General features: G+C 42.0%; 1 protein-coding gene across 2 annotated transcripts in view; it reads right to left on the bottom strand.

The window, feature by feature from the left end:
• The window catches only part of lsamp (limbic system associated membrane protein), a 509,713-nt gene that overhangs the window by 228,619 nt on the left and 267,353 nt on the right, over positions 1-13,741 (bottom strand). The window contains exon 2 of one of the 2 annotated variants that reach the window (XM_067451502.1): positions 9,423-9,520. In XM_067451502.1, coding sequence (XP_067307603.1) covers positions 9,423-9,486 — 64 coding nt within the window. In that variant the 5' untranslated portion in view covers positions 9,487-9,520. Of the gene's footprint in view, positions 1-9,422; positions 9,581-13,741 lie in introns of those variants that run through there. The other variant, XM_067451501.1, reaches the window with a different exon arrangement.

Raw genomic sequence — 13,741 nt, 5'->3', positions numbered from 1 at the left:
ATAAAGTCTAATGTTTTCAAATGGAGAATATAAATGAGAGTTGAGTCTATCAACTCCCCATAACTATGAGCATAAATATAAGCATTCATTTTAAACTACAGTTTTAAAAGGTTTATTGTGTTTAATAGACTAAAGTGAATATTCTGCTCAATATTCTGCGAGTGAATATTCTCTGGATTATGCAAACATTGTAAAAGCTGATGTATTCGCTGGTTTGTTTATTTTTCTTAAAGAGTCAATCTCATCTAGTACGGTATCAAATACCCGATTATGGGAAAATGCTTAAATATCGGGAATCCGATATATCGGTTGATCACTAGTTATAAGCAGAAATAGCACGTAGCCTCAGGTCAGGCTTGTGATGATGTGTACCAAGTTTGGTCAGAATACTATGAAAAATTTACTTTTTCTATATTTATATAGAAATTAGTATATATGTTTAATATATTTCTTTATATATTTAATTTTCTATGTCTGCTTTTGCAAGCACTATGTAAAATTAATTAAAGTGTTATTTGAAATCCGCTTGATCAATCGACTTGAATTCCACATTTTTTTGTTGCCATTGTCTGAAGAAGATCTGGTGAAATATCTGTGCAAATCGGATAAAAGAAAATTGGCACTCCCGAAAATGACTTTGAGCAACGGAATTAGCAACATTTTCCATTGCAAAACGTTGCTAATAAAAAGGTTCTGATTTTAAAAGTATTTATGGTGTGCAGGATTTCCTTTTGTTTGTTTATTGAGATTTTTGGATCTGGGTATCCTTCATCCTACGCACCTATCTATTAGCTAAAGGTGTGCGATGGTAATTGTGTACTAATTATTAAAGGGATTTAAGGAAATAAAGAAAAAAGTAAAATAAGTAAAAGATAAGTAAAATGACATGATATTGTTGCTTGTTTTCTGGGGGGGAAAAAAGCTAAATTAAAAAAAGCAAAATGATCTGCCAATGGGGTGAGAAAAATAATCTTATTTCTGTTTTGGACGAAAAGATTTCAATCAGAAATAAGATTATTTTTCTCACCCCATTGGCAGATCATTTTGCCTGTTTTAAGCAAAAACTCTCTTCATTTAGATTTTAAAAATATCTTATGTCATTCTGCTAATCTAGTAAATGCATCTTGATTTAAGAGTTTTTGGATATTTAGACTGGAAACAAGACAAAATTACTGAGTAAATAAAAAAAAATTGCAGTGTAGAATGTTGTGACAGACCCAAATCATAATTTTTAGCCCACCCTTTCTGAGAATGTTGCCCCTCGTATCTACCCTTTGCTTTAAGATCGTTCATGAGCACCCTGATGAAGTAAAGACCCGACTGGCTCACCATACATCGAACCGCTTAGTCCAGTTAGAACTGATGAATATATAATTGTACATCGCAAATACTAATTACATTGCATTCAAATGACTCTTGTAAACATCTATGCACTTCTTTTTAAATAAAAATAATCCAGCGTAATCATAGAGAGTGGGCTACACACTCATTACAATCCAAATGAAATGCCTTTCTGTCCTCCTGCTGTGCTTCAGTAGCCCGACATCGCATCAATTATTCACTAATGCTCACATCACATCTCGCAAATTAGATTTAAATTAGTACACAAACTCTGGCCAGACTCGCCACTGATTTACATCACGTGAGCCTGAAGACTGAGCAATCGCAAAAATGCTCTGCTTACTCAGTATTTTTGTCCTGTTTTAAGTCCAAATATCTAAAACATCTTACATGAAGAAACATTTACTAGACAAGCAAAAGTAATTGTCTTGTTTTGGGGAAAATAACTCAAAATGAAGAGAGTTTTTGCTTAAAATAAGATAAATAATCTGCCAATGGGGTGAGAGAAATAATCTTAATTCAAACAGAAAACAAGATTATTTTTCTCACCCCATTGGCAGATTATTTATCTTATTTTAAGCAAAAACTCGAGTTATTTGTCCCCTAAAATAAGACCAAAACTTTTCCTTGTCTAGTAAATGTGTCTTAATGTAAGAATATTTAGATATTTGGACTTAAAACAGGACAAAAATACTGAGTAAGAAGAGCATTTTTTGCAGTGTATATGTTTTCATCAACGCAATAATTCCATTAATACACACATTGAGACGTCTCATCTAAATCCATAACCATCTTCAGTCATGATGAATATTCATCCCGTAAGGCTCTCCTCATGAATATTCACACCTGCTTCCCAAACGTTTTGCCAAAGCCCATTTTCTTTGCCAAAAGAACTAATAAGTAAATCTATGTATTGATTTGCCTTCAGACTTTTAATTCCACATTCCCCATTTTAGTGTCCTACATCCATACCAGAGCGGCATTAAACATTACTGCGTTTTTCTCCATCACACACACACACACACACACACACACACACACACACACACACACACATTCTGCATTTTTACTTTCTCACTAAAACTCCTCCTGTGTGATTTATAAGCCTTTTGTAAAGTGGGGCCATGGGTAATGTCCTCATATTTCACCCTCTCCTGTAATACCTGTGTCATACCCATGGCATTATACACATTTGAGTCCTCATATGACACACACACACACACACACACAATTGTGTTATGTTATTGAGGACATAAAGAGCTAGATTTACTAAACATTATCCCTTTGTTACCTTACACCAGATGTGGACCGGATCTCAATGATCTTGACTAGAGAGATCAGAGCTGGACAAACTACACAACTTCATTACTGGAGTAACAGCACTGCCGGTCAAATATTACTCCGTTACGAGTGAAAGTTGTACAAACAGATTTTTACTGGAGTAAAAGTACAGAAGTATTTGTTTTCAAAAGTAAATGTCCTTCTTTATGTCGCCGCATTATTGTATTATAGTTGTATAAATGCACATTATGCCATCATGGTTTAAGCCAGCCAGTGACGCTCCATCTGACACACTAGCAGACGACTAACTTAAACTCATTTAAATACTTGTAGAAAAGTTACAAAGCTGCTGTCACTTTAAGGCCGAATGCACGGATCCAATACACTGATACACATCTGATATTCTCCCACTGTTCACCTTCACTGAAGACAGAATCAACTTTGTTTATGTGAATCCTCCACTAAATGAGCATTTGGACATCCGTCTTCTTCCATTTTGCTCTAAACTATAAATCAGTGTTTAATAAATGCTGTGAAATCATTGAACTTCACGAGACTCTACAAGAGTGATTCCTGAAAGGCTTTCTGCAAAAACCCAAACACCTTTTAAAGAAGAAAAAAATCATCACTGACTTTCAAAGCTGCGACAGAAACGACTTTCCACTTCGAGGACCTTGATAGAAATGTAGTGGAGTAAAGAGGACGATATTTGTCTTTCAGATGGAGTGAAGTTAAAGTCAGAAGATTACAGAAAGAATAATACTCCAGTAAAGCACAGAGACTCAAACAGTGACCTTAACCGAGGCGGACAGCAGTGGAGTATTTTACTTTCTACTCAAGTAATGTTAGGTATCCTTTATCAGGGTTTTTCTTTGGAAAAAATCTTGTCCCGATCAGAAATAAGACTATTTTTCTCACCCCATTGGCAGATCATTTTGCCTGTTTTAAGCAAAAACTCACTTCATTTACATTTAATTTTCAACAAAACAAGAATAATATCTCCTGTCGTTTGACTGATCTAGTAAATGCATCTCGATTTAAGAATATCCAGATATCTGGACTGGAAACGAGACACAATGACTGAGGAAGAAGAGCATGTTTTGCAGTGTAATGCTAGAAAGGTTTGCATGATCTTGCCCTCGAGTGCAGCGCCGTGTGTTTTAACAGGTTGCCATGACAACTGCGTCTTCCTCTGTGATATGTAAATGTCAGGAGGTTTCTGTTCTCGACAGCCAATCACAAGATGACCTTCGTGTCTGCGGTCCGGGGTCAAAACAAGACAGAGGTGAAGGGTCAGGCAGGGTCACAGACAAACACACAATCTCAGAGGTGTGTGTGTGCGTGTGTGTGTGTGTGGGCATGTTTTTGTGACATATGAGGACTCAAATGTGTATAATGCCATGGGTATGACACAGGTATTACAGGAGAGGGTGAAATATGAGGACATTACCCATGGCCCCACTTTACAAAAGGCTTATAAATCACACAGGAGGAGTTTTTAGGAGAAAGGAAAAATGCAGAATGTGTGTGTGTGTGTGTGTGTGTGTGTGTGTGTGTGTGTGTGTGTGTGTGTGTGTGTGTTGGGTAGGTTTAGGGGCAGTGTAAGGGGATAGAAAATAAGGTTTGTACAGTATAAAAACCATTACGCCTATGGAGAGTCCCTGTAAACCACATAGACCAACGTGTGTGTGTGTGTGTGTGTGTGTGTGTGTGTGTGTGTGTGTGTGTGTGTGTGTGTGTGTGTGTATGTGTGTGTAAATGATCACGTCATGTAAATGACACATCTCTGAACTCTTGTGGTTGAAACTCGATAAAAGAGCATGTTAAATATGTGTGAAAACTAAATGGACATTCAGAATCAGAAGCTCATACCAAACCCCACACACACACACACACACACACACACACACGCCCAGAAGCCAGATCGCTTTCCCTTTCGTCCTCATAAAGTTTGTAAAGTAAATGCGTTTAAAGGGTCGCCAGATTGAACATTTAAAGCGCACAATTCAAAAACAACAAGAACGAAACTTCTGCCTTCACCTCGTCCTCACACAGCTGCCATTCTGTCAGATTGAACATTAAAGCCATTGTAGACCATCAGATGTGTTATGTTGAACTAATGCCTGATATATCGTGACAAACAAACACTCAGACACACACACCGCGTGAAGAGTGCTCAGAAACGCAGAGTCAACTAAAGCAGAAACCCAACCGTTACAGCATATAATCCAATACCTTCCAAATGCAAACCACAGCTTCATAATGAAGAGACGATGATTCACACACACACACACACACACACACACACACTCCCAGTAATGCATTCGAATGTCATTCATCTGATGTACAACGAGCAGAAATCATCTTCCCCATAGACGACACCTGCTGAACCGTTTCCTTCCACTGCTCTACAGTCACACACTGCACTTTCACTTCCACCTTTAACAGTAAATATTTACAGCACAAACCTTATCAGGAGCTTACTGTGTGTGTGTGTGTGTGTGTGTGTGTGTGTGTGTGTGTGTGTGTGTGTGTGTGTGTGTGTGTGTGTCCAGATAAACGTGGGCCTTCTGTAATCTTCTGAAGTATTAAAGCATTGAGTTATGGCATCAACAATCTGACCTCTCAGCCGTCCTGAGGATTGACCCCAGATGAGTGACCTCTGACCTCTGAGGCGGCCGAAGCACCTGTACAGGAGCGGTGCAGAAAGTCAATAAATGGACAGCCAAAAGTGATCCGCCGCCGCTTCAGAGCCGAACTCATTTCCTTCCCTGTTCTCCTCCGCATCAAACGCTGCCTGACCAGAATTAATAATGACGGACGCTTTAAACAGCAGGAAAATGGAGGCGCGGGAACGAACCGCTCCGAGACGAACACGGCACAGGACTGGCTCTCAGCTCCTGATAAACAGCTGTCAGCGTTAGAAAGGTGAACCTTACAGGGCGATGCCAGTCGCTTTGGATAAGAGCGTCTGCCAGTGCACACATCTAAATGTGGAGTCTTTGTCTGGTTTCCAGTCTAAATGTCGACATATTCCCAAATCAAGATTCACTAGATCAGTGAAAGTCATTGGCTTGTTTTGGGGAAAATAACTCAAAATTAAATGTAGTATTGCAGTGAAATATCCAGAAACCAGCAGGCCGGTGTTATATATTTTGTTTAGTTGAGTATCTACACTATCCCAGATGTTTCCAACTATTTGTAAATTGTGAGAGAATCGCTATTTTAACCAAAGACCGGGGCGTGTCCGCACTGTAACACATTATTTAGAAAAGAAGTTTCCTGGTTGCCTTAAAATTTTGAGTTCATTGAAATTTAAATTGTGAGTTAATACAATGAACATTTTTTGAGATTCGACAGATGTTGTGAGCATATTGGGTAATTGTGTGTGTGTTATTTCTGATGACGCCGCCAGATTGTGCTGTTTTCATGATTTATCATGTTTTATGTGGTTCAGACACAATAATATTTTGAGTTTCTATTTATTAATCAAATTTCCTTCATTGTATCAACTCAAATTTTTAATTTCAATAAACTAAAAATTAAGGCAACCAGGTTGGTTACTTTTATAAGTTAAACCAACAAAAAAAATGTCCAGTGTGCACCGCGCCTGTGCGAGTCGCCGGTCCATCGCCTCATATCTGCTACCCTCGGCTTCGGGTGTTATGTGGAGCAGCGCTTTACTCTGAGCAGTGTGGACCAGTGAACGCACGGAGTAACGCCACAACATCAGTTTAAACACACTTTAATGTGTCGGATATGATCAACTGAGCTGCTCACTGTAAACCCGAATAAGTTACCAGAACACTAAAAAATTGAGGCAATCGATGGCCTGAAATATTTTAAGTTGATTAACTTAAGTCACCATTCTCCAGAACCTAAAGGGTTGGATTACCTGCTACTTGTACCTTTTGATAACAGTTCAATTAAAGTGCTCATTTAGCTCAACTCAAATATTTGCAGTTAATATGACGTACCAGTTTCTGTTGAGGTAACTCAATTATTTTCTTTAAACTTTAAAAAATAACTACACAACCGCACCATTTTATGTTAACACAACTCACGTGTGTTGGTTTGTGCTGTCATTGTTCCCCATGCTGGGTACTGCCAATCAAAACTTCCCCATGGGTCCCAGCATGCATTGCGGCAAATGTGTCACACAAACACAAACAACCAGAGAGACGCTAATGTTAAAATATTACACATGTATTACAAAGCAAACACTGATCTCCATCATGGCGACTTTACACTAAACTATTATTTTCATTAAAACAGAAATACAGTCAATCCGGTTAGTTTGAGTAGTTCACATATTATTTAGTGACTTACACATTTTTACTTATCGAATTTAAGATTGCACACAGTGAAAAACTCTCCATCTTAATTTGAATCAGCGACAGACGAGGCGAAAAGGGCCGCCTTCTGTAAATGTCCTCCAATCAGTGGATTAGTTCTCTTGTTGCCAGGCAGAACTCCTGGCATAGCCAATCACACCAAAGCAAGACCAGAGTGAGCTTTATGATTAATTATGATTTTGAGTTCATACAACTTAAAAATCTTAAGTTTATGTATTTCATTCTTAACATGCAATTACTATTAAGTTATATTTAATTTATGTTTTTAAGTTATGCTTACTTATTCACAAAAAGTTCAATTTAATCAAAAAATATTAGTTAAAATGACTCAAAGGAAGACCATGTTACATCAACTTGAAATAATTAAGTTAGCAGAACTTTGAGTATACACTACTTAATCTATTTGATTAATTTGAATGTTTGGGTTTACAGTGATGATGGGAAGAGCGGACTGTGACTGTGTCCCGTCCCGTCATAATAAAGTCCCGGTGTTCGCGAGGTGTGTGTTTGGGTAATAATCGCTCCAGCTCTGCTTCACTACAGTATCGTTAATAATCACATTAATGAACGGGATTTCTGCCCGAGTCCTGTTTTCCACCGGCTGTGAGGTGAAAACGCCCCAAGATACTGCGCTCACACTGGGCGCCATCACACCTTTGTTCAGCATATGCGCCCTCTAGTGGACGGAAAGTTGCATAGCGCACCTTTAAGAGAGTTTTTGCTTAAAATAAGATAAATAATCTGCCAATGGAGTGAGAAAAATAATCTTAATTCAAACAGAAAACAAGATTATTTATGTTATTTTTTGCTTAATTTTGAGTAATTTTTTCCCAAAACAAGACAATAACTTTTGCTTGTCTAGTAAATGTTTCTTAATTTAAACTTTTGTGATATTTTGACTAGAAACAAGACAAAACTACTAAGAAAGAAAAGCATTTTTTGCAGAAGAATCCGTCCACACTCCACATCTTTCCCACAGATAGCTGATAACTAAAGTGCATTAATCCCAAGCGGAGTAAACACGTGTATTTAGGGTATCAGAGTAAAGCAAACCAAACATATGCGGAGGATTCGTAATCATAACCCAAATCAGAGAGATGGCCAAGTGCTATCCCAAGCAGCTTTCCTCTGGGAGCTAAAGAACGATCTGCACTTTACACTCACATCTTCACCGTCTATTCACTAGAATACTGTGATAAAATAAGCCATTGTCAGAACTAATTCATCTTAATAATGTCAGTTTGATAGAAAGGGATGTAATGGATTACAATCAATCAATCCGCTGTTAGATTTAGATCACACACTGCAAAAATACTCCTTCTTTAGCATTTGTGTCTTGTTTCCAGTCTAAATATCTAACAAATCTTAAATCAAGATGCCTTTACTAGATCAGTGAAACGACAGGAGATCATTTTAGTGGGTTTTTTTTTTTTTTTGGGGGGGGGGGGGGGGCAACTCTCAAATGAAGAGAGTTTTTGCCTAAAATAAGATAAATAATCTGCCAATGGGGTGAGAAAAATAATCTTGTTTTCTGTTTGAATTAAGATTATTTCTCTCACCCCATTGGCAGATTATTTATCTTATTTTAAGCAAAAACTCTCTTCATTTAGAGTTATTTTCCCCAAAACAAGACAATTACTTTTGCTTGTCTAGTAAATACTTCTTAATGTAAGAATATTTAGATGTTTGGACTCGAAACAAGACAGAAACACTGAGTAAGAAGAGCGTTTATTGCAGTGTGTGTTTATTCCGCTCTTCTCTCATCAGTAATGAACTATACTATCATCATATCAGTGTCTGAATGATTTCTGGTTAGACTGTGAGCTAGTCCAACAGAGTTTCCTACAGTTTTCTCTCTCTCACACACACACTCACACACACACACACACACACACACAGACAAAGAAAAGCGTCTCTAGTATGAACGCATTGTAAAGCCTGCTCTGATTTAAACGAGAGATAATTGAGTGTTTTTGGGTTTCCAGAGTTGCTGTGCATCCTAATGAGCGACCTCTTTATCCTGAGAGCAAATCGATAGCACTAATGGACATAAGCAACCTCATCAATAACATTAGCAAAAGAAAAAAACCCACAGAGTTATTGCCCAGACACACCTAACTACACCTGAGGGGCTGGCTTTATTAAAACACAAGCTCCATCTGACAGTTCTGGACAGACACTGACCATCGCAACATCATATCGAGGACCACAGGACCTGATTGAGAGCTTCAGTGTGCTGAGGTCCTGCAAGGACACAGGTGTATTCCTGCACACACACACACACACACATGGAGCAAACTCAAAAGGGCTGAGAATCACGCTTCCGCACCCCTGTACTGTAGTTATGAATGAACGCGCCATAAACACACACACACAGGCGCACACACACACACACACACACACACATCGCGAACCAAGAATCGTGACCAAAAAAAAGGCACATACCTTCGAATCCGAGGAGAAGGAAGAATCCCGGGATGAAGATCGAGTGTATCCAAAAGCAGCTCATGTCGCCTGGTCCCGATTAAACACACACACACACACACAGATCTGTCCGTCCCCGCGCGTGCGTGTGTGCGCGTGCGTGTGCGTGCGCGCGCCTGTGTGTGTGTGTGTGTGTGTGTGTTCGGCTCGGTTCGGATGCGGATGCTGCAGATCTCGGATGTCCTTCTGGAACTCTGCCGCCATCTACAGCTCATATCTGGGACCCGCGCGCAGAGCTCATTAGCGATGAAACGCACGTCCTGTCCTCTTTCATTCTCACGAGCACATCTCGCTCACGAGCCTCTTTTATATGCCAGATATATTCTGCTCCAACATTTAAAAGGGAATCTGCTTTCCTTAGAAAAACACCCTTTATTTCGCGAGCTGGCTAACACACTGGCACACACACACACATATTCGGATTGTAGGGTTTAAATGTCCACTAGTTCAGCGTTATTGAGTACATTATCCCAAAGGTGTGCAGGAATGTTTAAATCAGAACACATTATAATACCGTTAAAGGCACAGTATGTAAGATATTAGGGGTCACTACAACCCAAAAAATAAAATAAAAAATGCTCTTCTTCTTGATTCCAGTCCAAATATCTATATATTCTTAAATCAAGATGCATTTACTAGATCAGTAATATTACATTTTTTATTGTTTTATAATGAAAAATATCAAAAGGAGTTTTTGCTTGAAGCAGGCTAAATGATCCGCCAATAGAGTCTGGGACCGTGACGTAAGCAACGTTGGGGACTTTAGGTCACGGCAGCCGCTGTCGATACGGTGCTGTACAGGAAACTGACGCTTTTAGTTCTAAAAGTAGCTGTAAAAAAAGTTACAATGGTACACTCACGACCGGCGTGGTACACTCATGACCGGCGTGGTACACTCATGACCGGCGTGGTACACTCCCGACTGGCGTGGTACACTCACGACCGGCGTGGTACACTCACGACCTGGCGTGGTACACTCATGACCGGACCGGCGTGGTACACTCATGACCGGCGTGGTACACTCATGACCGGCGTGGTACACTCATGACCGGCGTGGTACACTCATGACCGGCGTGGTACACTCACGACCGGCGTGGTACACTCACGACCGGCGTGGTACACTCATGACCTGGCGTGGTACACTCATGACCGGCGTGGTACACTCAGGACCGGCGTGGTACACTCACGACCGGCGTGGTACACTCAGGACCGGCGTGGTACACTCAGGACCGGCGTGGTACACTCAGGACCGGCGTGGTACACTCACGACCGGCGTGGTACACTCAGGACCGGCGTGGTACACTCATGACCGGTGTGGTACACTCAGGACCGGCGTGGTACACTCAGGACCGGTGTGGTACACTCAGGACCGGCGTGGTACACTCACGACCGGCGTGGTACACTCAGGACCGGCGTGGTACACTCATGACCGGCGTGGTACACTCACGACCGGCGTGGTACACTCACGACCGGCGTGGTACACTCATGACCGGCGTGGTACACTCATGACCGGACCGGCGTGGTACACTCATGACCGGCGTGGTACACTCATGACCGGCGTGGTACACTCATGACCTGGCGTGGTACACTCAGGACCGGCGTGGTACACTCACGACCGGCGTGGTACACTCACGACCGGCGTGGTACACTCATGACCTGGCGTGGTACACTCATGACCGGCGTGGTACACTCACGACCGGCGTGGTACACTCACGACCGGCGTGGTACACTCATGACCGGCGTGGTACACTCACGACCTGGCGTGGTACACTCATGACCGGCGTGGTACACTCATGACCGGTGTGGTACACTCATGACCGGCGTGGTACACTCAGGACCGGCGTGGTACACTCAGGACCGGCGTGGTACACTCATGACCGGCGTGGTACACTCACGACCGGCGTGGTACACTCAAGACCGGCGTGGTACACTCACGACCGGCGTGGTACACTCAGGACCGGCGTGGTACACTCAGGACCGGCGTGGTACACTCACGACCGGCGTGGTACACTCAGGACCGGCGTGGTACACTCATGACCGGTGTGGTACACTCAGGACCGGCGTGGTACACTCAGGACCGGTGTGGTACACTCAGGACCGGCGTGGTACACTCACGACCGGCGTGGTACACTCAGGACCGGCGTGGTACACTCATGACCGGCGTGGTACACTCACGACCGGCGTGGTACACTCACGACCGGCGTGGTACACTCATGACCGGCGTGGTACACTCATGACCGGACCGGCGTGGTACACTCATGACCGGCGTGGTACACTCATGACCGGCGTGGTACACTCATGACCTGGCGTGGTACACTCAGGACCGGCGTGGTACACTCACGACCGGCGTGGTACACTCACGACCGGCGTGGTACACTCATGACCGGCGTGGTACACTCATGACCTGGCGTGGTACACTCATGACCGGCGTGGTACACTCACGACCGGCGTGGTACACTCACGACCGGCGTGGTACACTCATGACCGGCGTGGTACACTCACGACCTGGCGTGGTACACTCATGACCGGCGTGGTACACTCATGACCGGTGTGGTACACTCATGACCGGCGTGGTACACTCAGGACCGGCGTGGTACACTCAGGACCGGCGTGGTACACTCATGACCGGCGTGGTACACTCACGACCGGCGTGGTACACTCAAGACCGGCGTGGTACACTCACGACCGGCGTGGTACACTCATGACCGGCGTGGTACACTCAAGACCGGCGTGGTACACTCACGACCGGCGTGGTACACTCACGACCGGCGTGGTACACTCATGACCGGCGTGGTACACTCACGACCGGCGTGGTACACTCATGACCGGCGTGGTACACTCACGACCGGCGTGGTACACTCATGACCGGCGTGGTACACTCACGACCGGCGTGGAAATTGAATCGCGGACTGTGATAGTTTAGCTCTCCCCCCTGGAAACGGCACATTGGATCTCATTCGGGGACTTTAGGACCTCAGCGGGTGTGTAGTAGTGGAGGTGGACGTACAAACGTGTGTTAGATAGTTAATAACACATTCTAATGGTGTACGCGTGCTGTGTTATGACTGCTAGCCGCTCTCATGACCTGCGTAGGGGAAAACACTCAAATGACGCGCAATATTTCAGTTTACCAGTGAAAGTAAAACTCAATGAAAACAGCTTACCCAAAATGTGTCTTTAATTTGTGTTTATTTATTTATCATTCATAACAGATATATTGCAGATGTATGAACCGCGTATACGTATATGCGTACGCCATTAATAATGTAAACACATTCAGAAATTCTTCATTGCTTCTCTCAGTCGAAGGAATCTTGTATTTTTTAAGTCCAGTTAAACTGTTTAGTACTGTAGGCTAAAGTTGCGTTCACAACTCAAATCATTCAAAAGCTGCGTTACGGGACGTACTCTCATATCTTATCCCTTATGATTTACGCTATGGATTTGCGATATGATGCTAATTATTAGTGCTGGGCAACGATTAAAATGTGGTGATTGTCTGTGATTAATCGCGATTAATCGCGGTATGCGCAAAATTCAATAATGAATGAAAAAGTGCTGCTAAATGAACAAAAGAGCAATAGCATATGGTTTGCAAACACTTTAAACAAATAAGGTGCTTTTTACAGCAGTTAGAAGTTAGTAACAGTTACAATATTTCTTGTAAATATCAACTTAAACATTAATTTAATCAAATTAAATTAAATTGGTGGTCTACATATATTGATTGTGTAGTAATATTCTCATCAGTGCTCTGTCAGCTTTTACATAGGCCGACTTAAATCTGCATATCTGTGATATTCACCCCAGGGCGTTATTTAATTTAATAAAGGCCATTTTTATAAATCTTATTAAATGTATGCATCATCTTTCATGTTCAATTCTTACATTTGATTAATAAATTCAGTTATTATAGTAAAGACACTATAGGCTGTTACCAATCAAATTAAATCATTTAAACTGCAAAAAATACAGCTGCAGTAAATAATGTTATAAGTAGGGCCGGGACTTTAACATTAATTAAGATTAATTAATTACGTGACTTTAACGCGTTAATTAATTACGCAAAAAATAAATAAATAAATAAATAAATTTTAACCACCGCGTTTTATTTTTGCACCGCGGAACGCTTTTCAATGAATGAGTTTCGACGGACCGATTATACTGGAACACCAACTAGCGCTCGCTCTGTGCTGCGTTCCAGTTCGTTTTTATCATGCCCTTCACTCGCAAACTTCCCTCCGTCTCGTTCACTCGGATGTGCGTCATGCCTACGTTGC

This window comes from Pseudorasbora parva, chromosome 8, assembly GCF_024679245.1.
Source record: "Pseudorasbora parva isolate DD20220531a chromosome 8, ASM2467924v1, whole genome shotgun sequence".
Lineage (NCBI taxonomy): Eukaryota > Metazoa > Chordata > Actinopteri > Cypriniformes > Gobionidae > Pseudorasbora > Pseudorasbora parva.
Note: the sequence above shows the minus strand (reverse complement) of the source record. Positions and strands in the feature narration are given on the sequence as shown.